Raw genomic sequence first — 24,137 nt, 5'->3', positions numbered from 1 at the left:
CAATGTCAAACTTGTCACCGTGAATGGATTTTGTATAAGTTACAGCTTTTCCTTTTGCACCTGGTACTAATTATATCCTCAATGAGCTACACTGCTACTGCCAATTTGGGTAGGTTTTCATGAATTAATTTGAAGGCAGTGTTACTCCATTTTGAAACTTAGAAGCTAATCATTTCTGCTCTGTCTACTCTCAGGAGGACCACTTGAAGAGCAGATTATGCCGCAGTAGAAAGTTCAATTCACCATAGTTATGTGACCAGAAGCTCTCATAATTGAGCTGAGCCTGACAAAGTAATGCCGATGAATCACTGCAGCATACTTATTCAGCTGACATTCACAAGAATTTGTTTTAAGCCTGGGCTTAAAAAAATAGGTCCAATTGCACTTGCCAAAAGTGGCTTTTTATAATCCTTGTTGCATAATGGTGTCAGTGGACCATTCCACTTCCTGTTGTAGTAGAGGGACAATAGCATAAATCTCCCATGGCTACTAGCTTCCAGGAAGTGCTGTATTCCTTTTGAAATATATGATGCACTTAATCCCCCTCTCCCCCCAATTTTTTTTTATCTAAAAATGACCTGTGTCTTACATTCAAGTTTAAAAAAACCAAAACTGAGTAAAGAGTTCTTATGCTCTTTAGTGACTTTATATTTTGTAAATGTTTCCTTTCCTTTGTCTTAACTTTAAAAGAGACAAATTTGGGTTGGTCTTAAATTTGGGGATAGCTTATATTTAAATGAATACAGTATGAACATTAAGTGTGGGTGCTCTTGTACCTTTCCTATTCCCCCTCAGCGTTTGCCATTGATTCCAGACTTGCTTATTCATTTCTCTGCAAAATGTTTTTATGCTTTCTTCCAGATCCCCTTCCCCTATCTATTGTAATTCCTCTAACAAACTATTTTGTCAAACCAGTTTGTCCACTCTGAGTCCACTGAAATGGAAGTGCTTATGGGAATTCAATAAGCAATTATCTGACAGCTCATAAAAGATTAACTGTTTTCAAAATCTCATCCTTTCAACTTACAGTTAAAAAGAATGAATGGCTCCCAAGCCATCTAACTGCATGCTTAGCTGTTCTGGAACAGCATAATCTTGAACTTGTTCAGTTTCCTCCAGTTATTTGGTTTGCCCCTTTCACAAATCTTACCCTAATTAGATTAGAAGACCATACTAGGTATTTATATATAGAGACCAGTGAGTTGGGGTGGCTCTTAAGACTTGGCAGTGGGCATGGGGATGTGTTGTGTAAAATAGTTTGTTATAACAGAGGCAAGCAAGAGAGGAAATAATGTTTTAAACTTCTCTCTGATAACCCTGAATTTAAGATCATGCATAATTTATGTCTCAGGTGAGTGTCAGTTGTAGCCGTGTTGGTCTAAGTAGATAGGCAGTCAAGGTTCTTTGGATAAGTGCGATATCTTTTATATCTTTTTTTTTAAAGATTTTTTTAAAAGGTATTTTTAAAGATTAATTTTTTTTAAAGCTTGCAAAGAACAATTTTTCCGACTGTTTAGTTCGTTTACTAAAAGATACCGCATTTACCCAATGAACCTTGTCTGTTTCAGTTGAAATACGTTACAGCAAAATGTTTGAGCTCAAATGATGCAGCAAAATATTGCTGTCAAACTGTTGCAACAAAAAGTGATGAAACCTCTCTTCGTTAGCGTCTCTAGAATTTCGTGGAGATGATGCTGGAGAGAAATATTTGTCCAACAGCAAGCTGTACAGCTGTAATATGAGATGAGATGTTTGAGTTCTGCTTTGTGTTCTGTGTGCGAACTAATTTATTTCTCTTTTTAAGGGAATAACAAATACACAGATATAAAGAATCTTAGTGTCTAACACTTTATTTACATTGTATTTATTTTGCATAGAAAGTTGAAAAGTATTATGCCTTTGAGATCCCAGATGTTCCAGCAAAGTCTGACTACCTAGAAGTTAGGTACTTGGTAAGTAAAACTAGTATAATAAAAATACAAAATAATAACAGTTCTTCTTTTGTAAGTAAAAGTAGTCATGCTATTGCATGCACTGTTTCTATGTAGGTACGGGAGATTGGTTTTTAATGACTTATGGCTATACCCACGTTGCAACATGGGAACTAATTGCTCCTTACGTTTTAAATAGTCCTCTGGAGTTTAAGTTTTATCTTAAAAAGCTTTTTAAACCAGTGATTATTAAAAACTAATTATCTCTCCTACTGCTTGCTGTTGGTTCATTGCAAGGGAACTCTTAAAGTTGTTTTAATTTTTACAGTTTTTTTAAAGTAATACAGACTTGTGGAAGCTTCTGATGTATCTGTCAGCTGCGCTTTCAAGTGATTAAAGTTAAGAAATTTTAAAACAAAAATCCTATTATTCCATATTACTACCTTTTTTGTGGCAGTATGCATACCTGGTTAGCTGAGTGCTGCCTTTTTTTGCTTCCTTTTTTTTTTTTTTTGCAGTTTGCCTTCAGTTTAGTAAGGCACTAAACAGATATGAGTAGTCTTGAGTTAGTGCATGAAGTTATGTATCTGTTTTAAAACCATTACTGAATCAAGAGTTTTATGTTAAGCCATTTTCCTCACTTTTAAGGGTTTTTGATTTGCACCCAGGCAGAGAAACTTGAATTAAACATTTTCTGAAGGAGCCTGGTGATAGATATAATGACGATAATTTAATCTTAATGAATCTAAAAACTAGTTTAGGCTTCAAATCTGAATGTTTTTGTCTATTTCTGGTGCTTTTGATGTCTCCTTAATGCTTCTGGGCATTTCTCAAGAGTTAAGGTCACTTTAGGGTAAAGTAAAAGCATGCTGGCTACCCAAAATGCTTCTTTAGCACTTCATGAACAATACAATTTTGACTATCTTTGCAAACAGTGGACATAGCGCTGCGAGATGTCTAGAGGAATGTAATAGGTTGCAATATTCATTTAGGCAGTTCCTCCTAAAAGTGGTCACTGAGCATTTTCTGGTATCTGGCTGATGCTAATACTTTTCAGTTTCCTCATGTTTCTCCATCAGTGCATATTTTTGGCATGTGTCGTTTTTAGATTGTTGTTTTGGCTTATGTAGATTTTTTTTTTATATTTCTTGTATTATTATAATATTATATCGCTAACTGGTATTATTTAGTTATGCTGTTGTTTAATCACGTTATATTAATGTGATTTTTTTTTCTGGGTGAGTATAATCATTCATTATCATTTTCTTCTAATTGTCAGGCTGAATTTCCCCGGCTTCCTCAGGATCTGAAAGGAGAGACGTTTTCTCATGTTTTTGGAACAAATACTTCTAGCCTGGAGCTTCTGTTGATGAGCAGGAAGATCAAAGGACCGTGTTGGCTGGAAATAAAAAATCCACGTACGAGGGTTTGCATATTGAATACTTAAAACATTGCTAGAAAAATATGTGCAAATAAACTGGTAGAGGGATGGGACAGCGAGTGTTTACCTGTACAGTTAAGTTTTATGAAATATTTATTAGACATGGGGTGCTAGAAAGTGAGGGCCATCTTATAAGAACAGATGTTTTGAAATTCTGAAACAAAGATGCATTTGAAAGTAATCTGTTCTGAGACCAGGAAAAACGTGGGAGATGACTTTTCTGTCTGGAATAATCCCCCAAACCAAACCTGGTAGAACAGGAAAAATGTAAAGATTGGGAATGACTCCAGTTTGATTCTTGGATTTAGTTAAACCTGCCATCTCAATGACCTTTCTCACAAAAAAACAGAACCCAACAAAACAAAGCAAAGAAACAAACTGTTTCTCCCCTCCCTCCCCCAAACACCAACAACAGGGTAAGCGGCCTCCTTGCTTCCTCTTAGATCCACACGAAGAGGTTTGTACTCCTTATGGTTCTTCACTTTGAAGAAAAAGGAGGGTCTTCTTCCTTTTGAGCTAAAAATAAATTGATCAATCATATATGCACCATCTCAAAATCAGGGTAGTGATAAGCCCCACTTATCTCTTTCTCAGATTCAAAATCTGTCCCTGCTTGTGGTTCCTATGACCATAGTTTCCAAATGGCTTATAGGCATTTTAATGTACTTATTCTTGCATCATTGTTGTGAAGCTGGAATGTACTGTTATCTCAGTTTCACAGAAGGGGAACAGAGGCACAGGGGGGCTGACTCCCAGTATGTCTGTAGAAGTTTGGAGTGTGAACTTGGAACTTATATTTTCAAAGTCCTATATTAGTACCGTTTCTTATGGGACAGTATTTAAGTTGGTGACTTTTCAACAGGGATGCCATGATGTCAGCACAACCAGGGTGAGTGAACAGTTCTATCTGGTGGCAGGTGCATTTATCTCCAGGTGGCTACTGCCACCGTGGAGTGAAACTGTCCCTTATTTTCAGGAGGTACATTGGAACCAAACTAGGAAGAGGTGCAGCAAAAGCAGCGTGCTTGCCCACGTAATACAATGCAGGCAGGTGCGCCTTTCCATTGTAGCTTTTTCTCTAGTTTGGTGCCAACATTCCTTCTGAAAACCAAGGCACATGGTACAGCTTTTCACCTTGTGGTGGCAGTGACAGTGCTACAGCACTCCCTTAGCCTGCCCCCGCTTCCCTCCCAGGCCTTGTATGTCCTTTTGCCCACCTTCTGCCCCTCCCACACTCTTGGTACTCCCCACATGCTGCGCCTGCAAGCCAGCTTCTTGTTCTTGGTTGCCAGGTATCTCCAGACACTGCCCCAGGGCCGGGTTCAGGGGCATCATCCTGAGGTGACTAAGGGAATAACTTGGCCCAGTGGTTCCCAATGTCCACCAGTGACTTGGAGCTATGTTTTGGGAGTTCAGTGCTCCACTGGGAGCAAACCTGCTCTTGGCCAGGCAGTGCTAGGGGAGCACTCCCCAAACAGCTTGAGGTGGGGAATATAATTTAAGTATATCAGTGGTTAATTATATATGTACATGTTTATGATATTTGTATTATAATGTTCATGATGGTGATTAGTTTTTTAAACAGGGTGCCACTAAGTTTTGAAACATTTTGAAGGGGTCTTGAGTCTAAAAAGATTGAGAACCACTGATCTAAGTGAGTTACTCGGTGCTTTTAGTGTGCTATTACATGTCTGGTATTTGACTTCCTCCTTGTATTGAAGCTCATTTGATGAGTTCGAGCTTCCGTATTTGGGTCAACTGGAACTTTCCCCAATTCCAATAGCTGAGAGGCATATCCTTGCTTAATTCCCATTGACCTGGCCTTCCCTGGATACCAGATTGGAGAAGGCAGTCTTTTAAATGTGATGTCTTAGAGCGTTTCTGGGTTAAGACTAGAGGGGAGAGCAACAAGGGTGTTGTTGTGATGAGTGTTTGCTATAGACCACCAGACCGGGAGGATGAGGTAGAGGAGGCTTTCTTCGGACAACTATTGGACGTTTTTAGATCACAGGCTCTAGTTCTCAAGGGGGACTTCAGTCACCCTGACATTTGCTGGGAGGGCAATATAGCCGTGCACAGGAAATCTAGGAAGTTTTTAGAGAGCATTGGGTCCAGCTTCCTGGCTCAAGCATTGGAAGGACCAGCTAGGGGCTGTTTTCTTCTTGTCCTAACTGCTTACAAATGGAAGAGTTGGTGGGAAATGTCAATGTGGATGACAATTTGGGCAGCAGTGACTATGAGATGATTGATTTTAGCATCCTTACAAAAGGAAGAATGGAGAGCAGAAGAGCAAGGAACCTGGATTTCAGAAAAGCAGACTTTGACTCCCTTAAGGAACTGATGGGTAAGATCCCCTGGGAAACCAGTCTGAGGCAGAAAGGAGTTCAGGAGAGCTTGTAGTATTTTAAAGAAATCTTACTGAGAGCACAGGAAGATACCATCTCAATGTGCAGGAAGAGTAGCAAATATGGGAGGTGACCAGCTTGGCTTAGCAGTGAACTTAAAACACAAAAAGGAAGCTCACAAGAAGTGGAAGGTCAGACAGATGATGAGAGAGGAGTACAAGAATATTGCTCGGGCATGCAGAGATGAAATTAGGAAGGCAAAAATGCAACTAGAGTTGCAACTAGCAAGGGACGTGAAGGGTAACAAGAGTTTCTACAAGTATGTTAGCAACATGAGGAAGGCCAGAGAAACTGTGGGTCCCTGACAGATGGTGAGGAAAAGGCTGAAGTACTCAGTGCCTTTTTTTACCTCGGTCTGTACAGGCAAGGTCAGCTCCCAGACTGCTGTACCTGGTAGCACAATTTGGAGAGGAGGTGAGCAGCCAACAGGGATGAAAGAACAGGTTAGGGACTATTTAGAATGCATCTGAGGGTGCTGTGGGAGTTGGCTGATTCGATTGCAGACCCCTGGTCATTATGTTTGAAAACACATGGCAAGTGGGGTTAGGTCCTGGACAATTGGAAAAGGGCAAATATAGTGCCCATATTTAAGAAAGGGAGGCAGGAGGATCTGCGGAACTATGGACCAGTCAGCCTTACCTCAGTCCCTGGAAAAATCATGAAGCAAGGACCATTTTTAAGCACTTTGAGGAGAAGAAAGTGATCAGGAACAGTCGGCATGGGTTCGTTCACCCAGGGCAAGTCATGCTTGACCAACCTGATTGCTCTCTGATGAAATGACTGGCTCTGTGGATTTGGGGAAAGCAGAGGACGTGATATATTTTGACTTTAGCAAAGCTTTTGATACGATCTGCAACATTCTTGCAAGCAAGCTGAGGAAGTATGGGTTGAATGAATGGACTGTAAGATGGATAGGAAGCTGGCTGGATTGTCAGGCTCAATGGGTAGTGAGCAATGGTGTAGTGTTTAGTTGGGTTGGTCCTGGGGCTGCTTTTGTTCAGTAGCTTCATTAACAGTCTGGAAGATGGGATGGAGTGCACCTTCAGCAAGTTCGTGGATGACACCATGCTGGGGGGGTGGGTAGTAGATATGCTGAAGGATAGGGCTATGATTCAGAGTGGCCTTAGACAAATTGGAAGGTTGGGCCAAAAGAAGGTTGGCCAATGTGGTTCAACGAGGACAAGTGCGAAGTCCTGCACTTAGGACAGAACAATCCCATTGGTGCTACAGGTTTGGGACCAGCTGGCTAAGCAGTAGCTCTGCAGAAAAGGGCCTGGGGGTTACAGTGGACAATAAGCTGCATATAAGTCAATAGTATGCTCTGTTGCCCAGGAGGCTAGCAGGGTACTGGGCTGCATTAGTAGGAGCATTGCCAGCAAATTGAAGGAAGTGACTCTTCCCTTCTCTTTGGCACTGATGAGCCATATCTGGAGTCCTGTGTCCAATTCTGGCCCCCTTGCTATAGGAAAGATGTGGACAAGTTGGAGAGAGTCCAGCCAAGGGCAACAAAAATGCTTAGGGGGATGAGGCACATTTATTTCTGAGGAGAGGCTGAGGGAACTAGGTTTATTTAGTCTGTAGACAAGACTGAGTGGGGATTTGATGGCATTTAATTACCTGAAGTGAGTTTCTAAAGCAGCTGGAGCTAGACTGTTCTCAGTGGTGGTAGATTACAGAACAAAGAGCAATGGTCTTAAGCTGTAGCAAGGGAAGTTTAGGTTGGATCATAGGAAAAACATTCTCACCAGGAGGGTGATGGAGCGCAGGAACAGATTACTGAGGGAGATGCTGGAATCTCTACCCTTGGAGGTTTTTAAGGTCCGGCTTGGCTGGAATGATACAGTTGTGGGCGGTCCTGTTTTGAGAAGGGGGTTGGACTCAGTGACCTGAAGTCTCTGTCAACCCTAATTTTCTATGATTTCTATGATTGTGTTTATTTGGGAGACATGTTAGACATATTTTGAATGGAGAATGCTTTTAACTTGAAGAAGAGCACTTTGTGCTAGAAAGCTTATTTTACATCTATCAACTATATGACATATTTTCTCATATACAACACACCCCAGAATAAAATATGCACCTTGTTTTTGGGAAGTTGGAATTCAGAAAAAAGTATTTACGTAGTTGCGGCTGCTTAGAGCAGGAACAGACCTAAGGAGTCCACAAGGCTCTGAAACAGGAGAGGAGACCTGGAATAGCTACTGGACGGCAAAAGAAAGGTAAGTTTGATAGTGGAATATCAAGGCTATTAAAAAGGAGAGGCTGTTGTTAAAACCTGTGGAGTGAAGAATGACCCAGTGAAGAATAATAACCCCCTCATCTGCTTGAAAAGAAATTCCATTGCTGCTGCTGGGCAGTTGATTTTTGGAGTTGGACTCAAAGTGGAGGCTTCTGTGTTGGGTAGAAAAATCAGCTTTCATACATGCACTCCAATGTTGGGATGGGAGGGTTGACTTTTGGGGAAAAAAAAGCATGTGTTACATGTAAGAACATAAGGTAGTTGGTCCAATAAAAGGTATTACCAAAAAACACTTACTTTTCATAGTTCTTAGACCAGGGATGGCCAGCAAGCGTCACAGGCAACACTGGGGAGGGGACAGGCAGCATAGCTGCAGGTAGGGCAGGAGACTGAAAGCAAAGCAGCATATTGGGCAGGGAGCATGGGGAACGAAGCAGAAAGCAAAGCTGCAGATCAGCAGAGAGCACAGGGTTGGTAGCAGAAGGCAGAGCAGCTAGTAAGGCAGGAGAAGAAGTTATTGCCATGCACTAAGAGGGGGTGTGGGGCTATCTTGTGGTACATGTGCCAAAAAAGTTGACTCCCACTGTTCTAGACTGTCAAAGCTACAACACTCCAACCCTATATTTTGGTCAGTGGCAGTCAACAGTCAATCCCACCTTCGGATATGGTATTGGGTTTCCTACAGACTAATACTTGAAGATGGCTGTTATTCATCTTACAATAACCATGTTTCCAAAAAGTTTTGTCTGTGTATATCCTGACATTCAGAAACTCTGAATTAGTGAGGGAACTACAGAGTGGCTATAGTTAGTTAGCCTTTAGACCCTTTGGTTATGTTGGATTCACATGGGCTTACTCAGATAATGTATTTCTGTTCTTTACTATATACTGTCTGTTCTTTTCTGTCAACTGAGGGAGTGCGTTACATGTAGTAATTGCCTTGGCCAGACTGTGTCACAAATGGAGTCTGCTTTTGACTGTCTTGAACTCATGCTGCATGTGGTCCTGCCAGCTCTACATTCATTGCAGGTCCAGGACCAGCTGGAGTAGGTGCCATGTATGGCACAATCCAGCTAGGGCAGCCACCATGTGCAGTGTAATGTCTACTTGCTACTCTGGCTGGACTGTGCTGCGTGTGGTGCCTGTTTCAGCCACACTGGGTTGTGTGCTGCATGCAGCGTGGGTCCCAGACCAGCTGGAGCAGCTGATGGATCAGCTATGCTGGGGGAGGGGAAAGTCCAGGATCCAGATCCAGTCTGGACTGGTGCTGCATCATGGGCATGTGCTGTACCCCATGTGAGTCTAGTCAGATCCAGGGGAAGCACCGGGAGCTGGATGGTGGAGCTGTGTGTGCTCGGTCTAGCTTACTGGTTGTAGGTTTTTGTCTATATCAAGGGTGTCAAGTCACAGTTACTGTAAGGTAAGTGACTGGTTTTTGTTTTAATTAATGATGGCTTTTCCCTTTTTGTAAATGTTTTTCCGCCCCCCCTTCCCCCCCCCCCCAGAGCCCTCGAGTCAGTTGGTCAGTTGGTGTAAAATGGAGGCAGTGGCACTGAAACCTGACCTGGTGAATGTGGTTAAAGATCTGCCACCTCCCCATCTTGTGGTGATGTCTCTCAGCATAAGAACAATTCCGAATCCAAAGACTCATCAGAATGAGGTGAGTAAACCGTTTTGAAGAGGAGTTTTATTTTCTTTGGCATATGCTAAATATCCATTGGTAACTGAAATAATTTTACCTACCAAGAGGACTGTGACTGTGATTGCTACTTTCTGTGGACCGGATTCTGTCTCAGGTGACTTGTTTTAGGATGAAGGAGGTGCAGGATATGTAGACTGAGCAAGTCCATATATTGAACCATCATAGCAGAACCAGGGACTACATTTGTATTTAAACCTTTTTTAAATATCCTTCACTCCCTAAAATCTATTTTTGACTACTGTAAACTTATATTTTAAGACTATTAAAAAACTCCAATGTTGTAAACAATTGTGTAGCTTTAAATATTGCATCCTAATTGTCCTACATCCTACATTGCAGTATTCTGTCCCTGTAATTTTGAAGCAGAATAGAGACCTGGTTAGAACTCTTCATCCGTTATGCTGCTGTCACCTTTTTTGTTCAACAAGAGAGCTGTCTGTAGCAGTAGTCTAGCTAGACAGAGACAGTTGTCTTAGATAAACTTCATGTTACAGTTGGTTTGAGAAAGTTGTGCAGATTTGTCATTTTGTGAAAAATGAAGAGTTCTGTCGTGATTTTTTTAATGAAATTGGGACAGAACCCAGGCAGGGTGCTAAGGGAACTTTGCTTACCACACATGTCTGCTTCCTTGTGTGCCCAACTACCCAGTCCTTGGGGTCTAGGACTTTCAGGTTCCTACCTCCTTGGTAGTCTTCCTGGAAACTAACAGCCTGGAATCCTCAACTCCAGAAGAACCTGATTAAAAAGAGTGCCATAGAGTTGTGGCTACTTTCCATTTCTCAGGGAATGTCTAAATTTTGGGGTTTTATTCAGATTTTGGGATGAATTTTTGTAATAAGGAAATCATCTGAAAGGAGAATTACCTTTTGTCTGCCTAACTCTGTGTGATGATTAAAACTATGAAGTATCATTTGAATTGTGTTATTGTGGGGACCCAGGCTGAGTGGCTACACTGGGGTGGGGCCCGGGTGCTGCATACTCAACAGGTGTCTTATTCCTCTATTTTTGTATCTTTCCTGCCACAACTTGGTGTACTTATAAAGGGTATCAGGAGGTGGTAACTGATTGTACAGGGTTCATTGAACCTGGGGAGGGTCACAATGCCCGAGAGTCTTCTGTGGGTTTCCACCTCCCCTACACCCCACCCCTTTCTACTTGGGTATTCTGTTGGTGATATAAGTAGGTGCCTGGTCTTCCTCAGTATTTGGCTTTGTTTGCTAGGTAGAGGGGTCCATGAAGGAAGGAAACTGAAACGGGGCCAGTGTAAACTGGCTGAGCCCAGGGGTCTTGGTAAAGTTTGTGTTCAGTGGCATTCAGCCCACGTAAGAAAATGAATAAACAAATACAACTTAAATAATGGTGTCTGTATCCGCTTCAGGCCTCGCTTTGTCCCATACCTTGGCTGTCTTTCTCCAGGCAGTTAGAGCTCTTCAGTGTTTGTCCCCTATTGTGAGCCCAGTCCAATCAGGCTGGCCTGCTTTGGGCCAAGCCCTTTGGATAGTTGAAGGCCATGGGTACTACGAGCCCTTGTGGGGCTCCTAAAGGTATCTGACCTCCAGTGACTGCATGACAGTCAGGGTTCCATGGGGAGAGCTGGTGGTGAGCTGGTCCTTGTCTCCGATGTAGGGAAATGGTGTGGACCTGTGCCTACACCAGTGTTTCCCCTTGTCTGAAGCTGGTGCTGCCTCATGCAGGAAGTTCAGGATGGGCCTGGGGTCAGCCTGGATTCCTGCCTGTCCCTACGTGTCTTGTGGCCACTGCCAGGTGTTGAGAGCCCCAGGGGGGCTCATCAGCTCTTGCACTCACAGCTTTCAGGCCCTAGGTGGCACTGGTTGTGTCAGCTGCTTGCCCTCTTTTCGGGCTGGGCCCTGTCCCCCTGTGGAGCTCAGCTTCTGGGTTTCACTGTAGAGCATGCTGCCTGCTGGCTACCCATCCTACCCCAAGAGCAGGGGCGTGGCCAAGTGCGGTATTGGCCTGTTAGGTCACTGCTTTTCTACGGGGCCAGCTGTGGAGCACGCCCGTGGTCGTTGCCCTGGTAAGCGCGGGGCTTGCCCGGGTCCCTGCTATAGTTATCTATTACTTCTAAATTAAGCGAATTGTTCTGAAAATATTTGAAATTTCAGCACAAATTCACTCAATGGACAGTATAGTTTTTGAATGGAGAAGGAAATAGGGCAAGTTGGTATTTTCTTTCAGTCTGCTGTAAACCCACAAGAGCACATCTATGTGTTTACTTATATGATTTTTTTTATTTTTTGTGGTACAGGTTATGGCTATTGCAGCTCTAGTCCATCAAAAATTTTGTTTGGATAAAGCTCCACCTCAGCCTCCTTTTCAGACACACTTCTGTGGTAGGTGTTTCTGTAATAATGTTGTTTGTCAATACTGGCTTAATGGTTGGGTGGCTGTGGGAGAAGTATCTAATTAGGTTATGGTTTAGATTTTTGTCACATTATGACTCTTTTCTTTCTTTAACTTAGCTGATGTTCTATTTAGTTGATTAAAAACAAATTGGCTATGAAGGCAAGGTAATTCACTTCTAAAGATCCTGCTCTTCTCTCTCACTCTGTTCCGTGCTGGTATTTCTTTTAAATTTCTGTTGTTTAACTTAAAAACAGTGTAGTACTAGGAGCCAGTTTGAAGTCCTTCCTTTGAAGAGAATGCTCAGTTTTAAAGCAGTTTCTCCATAACTTTGGTTGGTGTTTCTTTTTAAAAAGCTGAGTTGAGATCTGGCTGTTACATTATGAAATAAGTGTGGGAAAACTTGAGAAAGCTGAGTATGTGGGGGTCATAAACCAGAGATCCCATATGTTGGTTCTAAATTGATTAGTGGTTTAGTGTTTTCTCAATTTTCATCATAGAATGATTTTTTTAAACCAAGCTGTAAACTCTGAAAATGATTTTTATACTAGATACCAACTTGGTGACTCAGCAAATTTAGGTATGGGCTTGTTACCGCTTTGTATCTTGTATAATGGCAAGAAAATTTGTTAACGTGTAATAAATACCATCTTTTCTTGCGTGCAACACATATACTTTCTGCAAAAAAATCAGCCCCCCAAAATTGGGGTGCATGTATTAAATGAGGAAACTGATTTTTTGGCTGGGTTTGAAAGAACCCTGCTTTGATTCCTGCTCTACAGTGGAGCAGCTCTAATATTATTTAGGCAGCTGAGGAAATAAGTTGACATCATGTTTCATTCTTCTTCACTTTACAGGTATTTGTGTATCTCTCTTTTTTAATAGTCTTGATGTTCCACTAATCAAACTAATCTTTTTAAGGACAATTTTTCTGTCTGTAGCTTGTGCTGGGCTCGTCTCTTGTTTGACAGTTCTTTAGCTCTTTTCAAGATCATGGGTCCAACCATTGAGTCCAGTCTTTAGCAGCAGCTAGAGTTTTAGTTGAGCAGAAAAGGGAGGGTGACTCAGCTTGTCCTTCCTCTGTGCAGCCATCTCTCTGGAAAAATCTTTTCTTCTTCATTCTGCCTTTGAAAGATAAAGGTGAGTTTCATGTTCAGGGACATGTTGCATGCAAGAATATATGGTAAAATAAGGCTTTTCCTTCCAGACCATTGCTTTAGAGATTATATTAAAAAGAGAAACACACTGACATCACTTGAGTGAGGCTAAGATGCTATTCTTTTTTGCAGTTATTTCCAAACCAAATGATTGTATCTTTCCGTATGACTTCAAAGATGTCATTAAAACCAAGGTAACTCTGTGTTTTGGGTTTTTTTTTGTATTTTGTACTGCACTGATAACAGAGTCTTCTTAGATTGGAGGGTATTTGGAAAGAGCAGTGGGGTTGGGAAAGAACGTTACGGCTTCTGGAAGGCAGTCACACAACTGGGACCTAGGGCATTTTATTTTCCATCCTTAAAATTGCATGACTTGTCAGATGTACAGGTCATGCAGTTTTGGGGAGGGGTCATAAAATTCCCCAGACCACAGTTGCACAGTTGCCAGCTTCTAGGACTGCTGCATGCTGATCCCAGTGACATTTTTGAGATTAGGTAGGGGACAGTCCCTAGATCCAGGACACAACTGTTGTGTGAGATTGGGCAGGGTACAGCTACAGATCCCAAACCAAGACCAGGTGCTGTCCCTTGCCCAATCCCAAGGAGAAGACTTCGCTTCCCAGGTTTCCTGCTGTGCTCTCTTCTGGACCTGGTATTTTAAAAAGGTTTGCCCTGCCCTGCGGGGGCCGCAAGGCATCAAACCTTGTGGGTCACAAAAAGCCTTGGGACTCTGCATCCAGTTCTAGACCTAGGGCTACCACTTCCCTATGCTGACAATTAGCTGATTGTCAGCATCCATATGGGGCAGCCCTGGGTCTGGGACATGGCACATTTTCAATTTATCAATGAATGTCAAATGAATGTTTTTCTGGCTGGTTTACTATTTTAATGCACTATAAATTGGCTTAGTGTAGGTCATGTCTCACATTTATGGTGCGCTTAGCACGTTAAACTTACCAAAATGTATTGTCCTCCAGTGCCCTAGTTTTCATTTCTGAAAACTTAAGTTCATATCTTTAGATCATTTCTTAAAACCTGTTGGTCTGGCCTGTTATTATATTTATTAAGCCATAATGCTATAATTTCCGACCATTTACAGTCATGTTAAAAAGTAGCAGAACTGTTACTGTTAAGGTTTTTGAGAGATGCTGGCAGAGTTCCTTGGGCAAGCTTAGTTCATACTTTTTTTGGTATCTACTCAAAGCTGTTTGTATCAATCTCCTGTTTCCCTGGCCTATAGAGTCCATCAGATTTTTAATCCTTATTTTTAAAGGGTACTGAAAAAGATTAGAACAATAACAGTAACTTACTCTTCTCTCTCCTTTTTCCTTCTTAACATGATTATAAGCTGATAGTTGGGAAGTTGTTTAGCTTTCATTTGATTTGACTTGTAGTAAAGGTCTGGAATGTTGCTCTTTACTGTTACCTACAAAGCAGAGTAAGGCATCTGAGATGAGCTTCCTCTGTCCGTGTGCATGGGAACAGGAAACCTTCAGTTATGGAAGAAGAAAACTACCCATTACAGTGCTTTTATTATCGTCATCTTCTAACTAGTGCATGAGGGGCAGGTTGTTTTGACTTGTATTTCTTCCCCTCTTAGAATGCTAAAATAGAAATTGCTGCGACAGAGAGAACATTGCTGGGTTTTTTCCTCGCAAAGATTCACAAAATTGACCCAGATGTTCTTGTGGTGAGTAGTTTTTTAGAACTAAGTTAAGGAATATTTTTACTTGGGTGTATTTAACTTCTTTTGTTTCTTTATGTCCATTCTAGCCTTTTGCATTTAATTTAGTTCACATCATGGTTTTGACTTGTATTAAATGCTCTATAATACAGCAGGTATACTCTTAAGAACATGATGTAGAATTGCTCCCCAGCAGCAAGTTGTATACCCTGCTGTTTTGAATAGTGCTTAAAACATCTGACCTCTGTCCAAATTTAAAAATGGTTTGTGGATTTTCCGAAAAAGTAAAAAGCTCATACGGTTCATTAGTCCAAATGCTCATATAATTCCAGCTAATTTCATTTGGATTGTTTGATACCAAATTAAGATGGTAAAATCCATAGATCAGAGCAAAACTGTGTTCTGTGACCAAATAAACATTTTTTACATTTGACATGGGACAAAGTGTTTGTTATATGGGCAATATAACTATAAATGTTCAGATAATGCCGCAATACTCTTTTAATCTAAGGTATCATAACAGTTAAGTAAATATTGGTTTAGCAAACTAAGAAGTTTACCTTTCTGTAAGCTGACAGACTGAACGTATAATATTACTATGGTACCTTGTGCATCTCTTGCAGCAGTAGCAGGGCTTTTTGTGGGGGAAGGGACAAGGCATTGTTTAAACATGTCTTCATATTCTGTACAAAGGGTGTGTGGCTTGACTAGAGAATTTAAATAGAAATCTGCTAGTGGCTGAGGGGTGGGAGTGAGGGGGGAGACTGGAATTGGAAAATGATGATGTATGAACCGGAGCCACTTTGATGAAACAGTTTATTTCAGTATTCTGCTGAGCAGCGTTGTTAATGTTAAGGCTAATGAGTACTGATGATGAATAAATTCCCTTAGAAGAAAGGGCCTCCTGTAAGAGGTATGCAGATGATGCCATCAATTAGATTACAAAATACAAAGGGCAAAGGAATGCTAAGTATATGAAAATAAGCCCTTTCATTTGCATTTGTTACAACCTTTTTTGTTGCTTTCTTTCTGTGGCAAGGGTCATAATATTTATGGCTTTGATCTGGAAGTGCTCCTGCAGAGAATTAATGTGTGCAAAGTCCCTCACTGGTCCAAGATAGGTCGACTGAGGAGGTCCAACATGCCAAAGCTTGGGGTAAAATATTGCCTAAGTATCTCAAGTTCCTTTCTGTTGCATTTTAATTTATGTTTAATCATTTTGCTGAAGTATTTTGTATGCGCCACTAATGCATTTTGACTGCTGGTCATGCTGAAGTATTTTGAATGTGCTGTTAATGTATTTTGACTGTTGGTCATGCTGGATTTCTTGTGTCCCAGTTCAGACATGATGAATGTTTGTATGAGTGTTTTATTATAGTAATGAGCTAAACTAATTTTCAGGTTAGGCTAATTTAGTTTACATATCTCAACTAGACGGTAATAATGACAGATTAATTGTAATAGTCTGTACTGTAGCTGTCTTTGTCTAGTACAACTAAAATGAGAGGAAAATGTAGCTTGGATTGATTGGTGAATCATCCCATAGAGAGTAGTTTAAATTTGTATTTCTCTAGTTCTTATTACGTGCTTGTTCTGAGGACACTTCATGACATTTTGAATACTTAACTATAGTACCTTCTTCCCCTTCCGCACTCTCTTTTTTCACAGTCATGAAAAATGTTGATGCTTTAATTTGTCCATAAGGAATATGCTCTGTCTACTGTGTACTACCCTTCAAATTTGGAAAGGGTGGAGGAAATGGAGTGAATTCTTAAGGAGGACATTTTTAATCATTTTTTGTGGTTATAAATACAGTAAGCTTATTAAATTTGATAGCCAGAACTCCACTTCAACTTGGCTTCCTCCCCTGTTTGTTATCATTTAGTAACCTGCCATTCGTATTCAGAAATTATAGGGTCATATCCTACTCCACTGATCAGGTGCTGTAGTGCAGTCCTAGTGCACTCTGTTCAGGTCTCTGATAATCCATTAATTCATTTTTTATAACATGCTGTCATCATAGTTTTAAGGCTAAGTCGCACAACAGCAGTGAGGACTTGCCACTTAGGTACCTCTGTATGTCCAATAAGATCTTGCCAGTACCTTTCAGGGAAAAAAATGAAATTACTAATTCCATGTCAGGTACTTAGCCTTGGGCATTGATGCTGTAAAATTAAGTGAATGTGTAGGGTTTTGCAACTATGCATGACCCTATGGAAGCCGATGGTTGGCTCTTACTAGAAGAAAATAACCATTTGCATCGGGGCTTGTAGGATCATGCCCTAATGTGAATGAAGTTTCCCAGTTGTTCACGTTCGTAAGTTCTTTTAAGTATATCCTGAATTTCTTAGTGCCTGGTTCAATACTTATGATTAAAACAGAAGATTCCAACTGACTTGAGGCAATTGGATCCGACCCTGCTCAAGTGCATTTATCTTTTCTTTATTTTCACATGACTAAGGGTCGAGGTGGCTTTGCTGAAAGGAATGCTGCCTGTGGTAGAATGATCTGTGACGTGGAAATTTCAGCAAAGGAATTGATTCGTTGCAAGAGCTACCATTTGTCTGAATTGGTCCATCAGATTCTGAAAACAGAGAGGATAGCCATTCCACCAGAAGAGATACGAAACATGTACAGGTATATTGCTGGATTTCATTAGGGAGTGAAGGAGCTATTTAATTTAGGTTATTGTATATAACTTTAATTTTCTTTCTTAAGCTTGCCAGAAAATGTACATTTAAGCATTTATTTTTACATTAAATAATTAGAATAATTTTTATTTTACAAAGGCTAAATATTCCTTATAACACAACTGTTGGCGATCGCTTACAATGAGCACATCAAAATAATTTGTGAAAATGTTACTTAAGATACATTAATAAACGCATCTGGAATGGCTTTCTGCAACTATTTGACTGTGGCATTATCTTCAGTGGTATGCTGCAGATAATATGGGATCACAATACAGAATATATGTCCAGTCTTCTGCAAAATGTATAGGACCTTTAACCTGTCCTTCTGTCTCTTCCCAGTAATTCTCCCCACTTAATGTGTATGCTGGAAAACAGCTGGACAGATGCCAAGTTCATTCTTGAGATCATGTGTGAGCTGAATGTTCTTCCTTTAGCCTTGCAGATCACAAATATCTCTGGGAATATCATGGTAATTTTTTTCTTCCCCATCTGTATTACAGTGCAACTATTCTGTAGTGTTTTCAGTGTTTGGATGTGGTTACTGGTTTATTAATGTTTAGTCTGAGTCAGTGATTGCAGGGTATATACTTCTCTTTGCATTAACTTTGTGCTATGACAAGAGTGCTTCCTTTGTCCTTCAAAAGAATTAGAAATGCTACGAATTAGAAACGTTCAGTACCTTCAAATTTGGATGACCAAGACAGAATTTTGACTTTGGAGAGCGTTTGTAGTGTGGAGGTATAAAAGTGATAGATTACTGAATCATTTGTTAGATTATTTATGTATGTTAAAAACTGCACAGACAAAATTATATTAAATCTAAAAAAAGAGCAACAATTAAAAGAGCACATTGTAAACAGTTCAAATCAATGATGTCCTAATTCATTTTTACTTTCTGCAGTTTGTTTTGAATTCTTCTATTTTTTTCCTCTTAGTCAAGGACAATGATGGGTGGGCGATCTGAACGTAATGAGTACTTGCTTCTTCATGCATTTTATGAGAGAGACTATATTGTGCCAGACAAGCAAGTTTTTAAAAAGCCTCAGCAGAAGCTGGTGGGTCGAAAATTTATTTTTGTTTGTCACTGTTCTTTTTCCCTTATAAAAATGTTTAACATATCCTTTTTATTTGTGCATGTTCTTTATGAAAACATTAAAGGTAACTGTAGCAGCTGCAGAAATAATATGATCAGTTCAACCAGAATTTTTACTAAAATTGATAAAACAAGTTGTTTGAAAAGTCTGTGGTGTAAAGGGATGCTGTCATTAGAAGAACTGATGTTTTTTCTCTTAAAAGACCCCTTACTTTGTTTATAGGATAACCATTTTTTTTCAGTGTCAGTAATCAAATACATTTTTATTTTTTTGGTATTTAATGATGCGTATTTTGTTTAATTATTTTCTCATTGTTGAGTCATTTTTTTCCATTGCAAAAACTCTTGTCTGGTCCATCTTAACCCGCTGCCCCCGCCCCCCCAAACAAGCATGCCTAGATGAGCTGTATAAATGATGCTCTGAGAGAGGCGCTATAAGATGAAATTGCCCCTTTAACAAATATATTTTTTAATGAAATTGGAAAGTTAGAAGAAATTACAGCTTCAGTTAATTTTGTTCTATTTATAATCCTTCAATTTGTGTACCTCTATGTATTTGGCTTCCTTGCCATGCTGTTATTTAAAGCTAAAATCAGCATAGTAGTCTGAAATACTAGAAATTAGGGAGCAATTCTGTATGAGAATAGCTTGGATGACTGTAGGCTTTTTAAATTGCACTTGAAGGCAAATTCATGTTCTGTCTAGGAGCAATATTTCAAATATGAAGCAGTAAAATAACAGATGGCTTTGAGATGTACATGAAAAACTTTCATAGTTAACTTCAGATAATTTCTTAAAAGAACAGCATCTGGTTAAAGATATTTTAGAATACTTCCTATTATGTTAACAAACTGTAGGCTTAAAGCTGAAAAACTACATCTAATTTAAATTTCACTGTTTTTGCTTTTTGCCATTCTTATAGTAGTAATACACTGGGCTATTTTGTGAGATAGGGAGCCTTAATCAGAATACTAAAAAAAAATATTCATTTAGCATGTGCATTTTATAAAACTCCCAAACCTATGTCATGTGCTTCGCTCCCCCAGTGCCCTCCCTTCTTTTTTTTTTCATTTGTAAATTCAGACTTCTATATTGCTGTGTAAGGAGAGTTCAGTTTTGTAAATTTATATACCAAATATAGGTAGATGAAGATGAAGACTTTGAAGATCAGACTAAATCTAAGATAGGGAGAAAGAAGGCAGCATATGCTGGAGGTTTAGTCTTGGATCCAAAAGTTGGTAAGTTTTAGTAACTTTATTTTCTTTGACAGCATATCAACAAGAAAATAAGTTTGACTTCTTCAGAATATAGTACATCTCTCTTTTTTTAAGAATATAGAGGTATAAGTAATTTTGTATGTTTTTTGGCCTGGCGATGGGGCTTTTCCGGACAACACATCAACCCAGGCATTTGAATTTCATTGTGTTTGCCGGTAGTGTAGTGTATCTCCCTTTGTTTAGTGTATTGGAGAAATAAGGCTTTACTGGGGGTAGTTGTGTTGCATATGCATAGGTATGTTTTGCTTGTGGATGCTTAAGGGTTTTTTTTACAGTTTCTCCTGTATATGGTGATAACTGAACAAAAGTATCCTACAGTAACACAGAAGCTATCTGTTCAACCCTGATAAGTTAAAAGGGTTTGGATCGTTCCACTTCTGACAGCTTTTTTTATTACTGGCTATTAGTATGTGTTACAATTTAAGAGTATTACTTGGAGAATTCGTTACATAGTGCTGCTGAACTGGATCACTTGAATGAAATCTAGACTAGATTCCCAAGGTAATGCTTAAGCCATACAAGATGTAATATATACTGACAACTTGGTATTCAGTTAGAGTTCATCTTTGAAGAACGAGACCTGAGATTCTGAAGTTTCTGCAGGAAAAGACAGGAAAAGATTCACTTCTCCCAGATTTTTCACACTGCTCTCTGAAGTATTCTCTTCCCAGTGCAAATTCATTCAGTAGTCAGAATACTTATTTACAGTTGGTGCATTACAACCTGAAAGTCAGTGGAATTTTTTATCTAGTTCTAATGTACATTAACCAGATACTGAGAGGAACTGAGTAGTTATAACTTTTCTCTGAATTCTGTTTCAGGATTTTATGACAAATTTATTTTGCTTCTGGATTTCAACAGCTTGTATCCTTCAATTATCCAGGAGTTTAATATTTGCTTTACCACAGTACAGAGAGTGTCATCAGATGCACAGAAAAGAACAGAGGTTCGTATGCCTTAAGTGTTTTGATTTTGAGGTTGAGTTTGCATAGAAAAAGATCAAAGACTAATTTAAATTTTTTAACGCTACTAACTCATTTTTATTTTTAGTGGCACCCTCTAAGTGAGAACTGACATAGAAGCTCTCAGGGAGAGTGGTCTCTGTTTCAAGAAGCTTACAATCTGCTGATCTCCTCTTTTGCTTCCAAGTTCTTTGGACAGATGAAACAATTACACTGACTTAGCAGGGAGGAGGTACTGACAGCATTTTAAGGTTATTTTGTGTGTCTGCTCTATCCCACAGTAAGTGGAAACTAAACTGTAGCAGTTCAGCAGCTATTTCATTTAATGGAAAATTGGCCTAATTTAAGATAAAGTATATATACAAGACAGTTACAAAATATCAGCTGCTTTGCTGTCAGGAGAGGTAATTTTCTTCATCCTCACCTCCACCCTCTTAAATCAATCTACATGTTTCATCTGTCCACAGGCAAACTACTTCCTTTTGTTAATTATCATCATGCCTTGAATCTTAGATGCATGTGGGATGATGAAAGCTAAATTCTCATTTAATCCTAACCTTTTCCTTTAGGCTGCTATATAATCTTTTTCCTGCAGCTTAAAATGTTTGTCCAAGTCTAGTTATCACATCCAAACTAAACTTTTTTTCCCCTCAGCCCTTGCCTCTTATTTTGTCCAATATTTAAAATGCATCCCTTTTTCTAGGACTTTTCATGGTCCTCTGTGTTGTGTTCCAAGTTCAATCTTTACATCTTTCCCTTTTGCTCAACTGTTTCATTCCCTTATGCTCTCATTTCTTTCTACAGTTTCTTCCAAGCTGTTTTCTTAAAACTGGCCTTTCTCTGTTCTCTTTCTGCACTTGTATTTCAATATTTTTTATGCCTGGCACTTCTTGTTTTTTGGCTGTACAACAAACTTTTTTCCCATATCCATTTCTTCCACCAAACCCTTGGGTAGAATTTAGGTCTTCAGTTGATGAACTATGTCTTCGAAATGTATTTATGTGATTTAGAATGTAAGGTCACTGGTGTATACTCCAATTTCAGGACTGAAAACCAAAAGTGCTAAACTAGAAAATAGGAATTGTTTGCAACCCGCTCCCATCCTTGGCCTGCTGTCTGTGCCTGTAGTATTGGTATATGATCTCCAGTCAAGCAGTAAACACCTACAGTTGAGCTTAATCAGGGAATGAACCATGACACCCATCTCAAAGAAGTCTCATTGATGCAACCAAGCCCCTTTCAAGGGTGGGAACCTCTAAGGAGATGAAGTGTTTTTGCAACCACTGAAATCATCCAGATGAAGGTTAAATAATGAGGTTAAACAAAAAAAGGACCATAAAATCTGGGTCTCTTAGGTCCTAAGTCATTCCTCCAGGCTTCTTAACCATGTGGTCATGGCTAAATACAAATGTCTGAATTGGGAATGGGTATCCCATTCTTTGAGAGGCTACTGCAACTTGGAGCTAGGTGTTTGTGCAAACCGTGTCATTGACAGCGGACAGTGGACTGTAATTATGATCTTGCTGCAGTACTTCATAATTCCAGAGGAGACCCAACAGTTGAAAGCTTTTCAAGAGCTAACATATATTAAAGAAAAACACCAGGCCTTAGGTTATTCAGAAGACTCAATACCACCTGAGTGTATATCTTGCTTCTTAAGAGGAAACTGTAAAAATCTCAGAAGCTGTGGAGGCAGAGACAACCTTCTTGATATGACTAGGGTAGCAGAGCCTTCAATGAAGGTACCTCTGTCTTTTCCACTTTACACCCTGGAGCATCCTTGTAATATTTGTGAGTTAATGTGTTACTTGGGCTGGAAACAGATGTTGCTTTTGTGCTATCATAAAAACTTTTATGGTGGTACAATGGCCTAGTGAATAGTTGTCCATGCTCCTCGTCATGCCACAAATGCCCAAAATCTGTGGCTGTGACATAGGGGGTATGAATTTGTGCTGCTATTTTGCAGCCGATATCTGTTTGCTTTTAGGTGAGAATTCTTGTTCCTGGGGTGCATAGAATCGGGCCTCTGTAGCCCTTAGACTGCCTGTGCAGGTTCCCCATTGGCATAGGTGTTCCCCAAGTTTGATTTCCTGGGCATGCAAATGGGGAAATTCCAGGGTTTCCCTGATTGTAGAAATATGCGCAGGGATTCCTTCGGTCCTCCTCTTCTATCAGGGAAGCTCAGCATTGTTTGCAAAGGCATGTCCATAGTATTATCCTTCAGGATTGGGCCCCAGCTGCTTTTCCCAGTAGCTGCAGAAGCCCAACCCTGAAAGAAAGTGGGCAATGTCTGTTTTGGCCAGTGAAGCAGGCCAGCTATGCTAGGAAACATGCTGGCATAACAGATCTGCTTCATTTGGCAATGTCTGTTTATACCCTTAGAACCTTAGGATCTAAATGCTCCTAGTTTAGGGAACTTTTGTTTTCTTTTTAGGAGTCCTGGTGATGGGTATTTTTAGTGTGCTATGTCTTAGAAGCAATAGATAAGGGCTATTTCTTCCAGCTCCAGTTTCTCTCTATTTTTTGTCTCTTTTCAGAGACACTCCTCTTGAGATTTCCCAAGCCTGAATTTTCTGTCTTAAAGCAGTGATGCACAACCTTCTGACCCCAGGGGCCAGATGAGTGATGCAGAATAGGTCTGTGGGCCAGACACAGCCTGGGGTCAACGTATGGGGTTGGTTTGCTGGCCCATCCAGCTGTGATCCAGAGATCCAGCCGTGACCCAACCCCGAGTGCCAGATCCAATAGCAGAGGGACCTCCCTGCCTCCCACTCCCTTATGCTGGTACACAAAGCTGTATCATTCAACCTACAAGACTTCTCACAGCAGTGGGCTGTGTAAATGTTGTAACCGAAGTCCACAACAATTAATTCATCTGCTGCTATCTAATTTCCAAATTTCTGGACCTGTAGGGAGCCCTGTGGGCCAGATGATGTGGCCCTATGGGATGGATTTGGCCCTCAGGTCAGAGGTGGAGCACCACTGCCCTGAGCCATAAAAATATATTATAAAAGTATATATTGCTATTTCTGCCCATTGTCTACTAGAAAGGGGCCATATTGTCTTCCCTTTCCAGGGGTGGTTGGTTTACTCCTGTAAGAACTTCTCCATATCTTTCCACAAATTACAGACTGCCTTTGCGGGATCCCAGATTTTTAGTAGGATTAATTGTGACTGCCATTGGTCCATGAA

General features: G+C 40.2%; 1 protein-coding gene and 1 non-coding gene across 2 annotated transcripts in view; both read left to right on the top strand.

The window, feature by feature from the left end:
• POLA1 (DNA polymerase alpha 1, catalytic subunit) overlaps positions 1 to 24,137 on the top strand; it is a 304,797-nt gene that overhangs the window by 25,943 nt on the left and 254,717 nt on the right. The window contains exons 13-24 of the mRNA XM_090062006.1: positions 1,878 to 1,952; positions 3,211 to 3,349; positions 9,522 to 9,676; positions 11,985 to 12,069; positions 13,369 to 13,430; positions 14,837 to 14,926; positions 15,960 to 16,076; positions 17,382 to 17,557; positions 17,953 to 18,082; positions 18,549 to 18,668; positions 19,848 to 19,944; positions 20,805 to 20,929. Of these exons, the coding sequence (XP_089918132.1) occupies positions 1,878 to 1,952; positions 3,211 to 3,349; positions 9,522 to 9,676; positions 11,985 to 12,069; positions 13,369 to 13,430; positions 14,837 to 14,926; positions 15,960 to 16,076; positions 17,382 to 17,557; positions 17,953 to 18,082; positions 18,549 to 18,668; positions 19,848 to 19,944; positions 20,805 to 20,929 (1,371 nt within the window). The remainder of the gene's footprint in view (positions 1 to 1,877; positions 1,953 to 3,210; positions 3,350 to 9,521; positions 9,677 to 11,984; positions 12,070 to 13,368; positions 13,431 to 14,836; positions 14,927 to 15,959; positions 16,077 to 17,381; positions 17,558 to 17,952; positions 18,083 to 18,548; positions 18,669 to 19,847; positions 19,945 to 20,804; positions 20,930 to 24,137) is intronic.
• Positions 20,233 to 20,369, top strand: LOC149874467 (small Cajal body-specific RNA 24). Its single transcript, XR_016440110.1, has one exon.

This window comes from Crocodylus siamensis, chromosome 1 (assembly GCF_052110815.1).
Source record: "Crocodylus siamensis isolate JL-2025a chromosome 1, ASM5211081v1, whole genome shotgun sequence".
Classification (NCBI taxonomy): domain Eukaryota; kingdom Metazoa; phylum Chordata; order Crocodylia; family Crocodylidae; genus Crocodylus; species Crocodylus siamensis.
The sequence above is the reverse complement of the archived record's forward strand: the minus strand, read 5'-3'. Positions and strand labels throughout refer to the sequence as shown.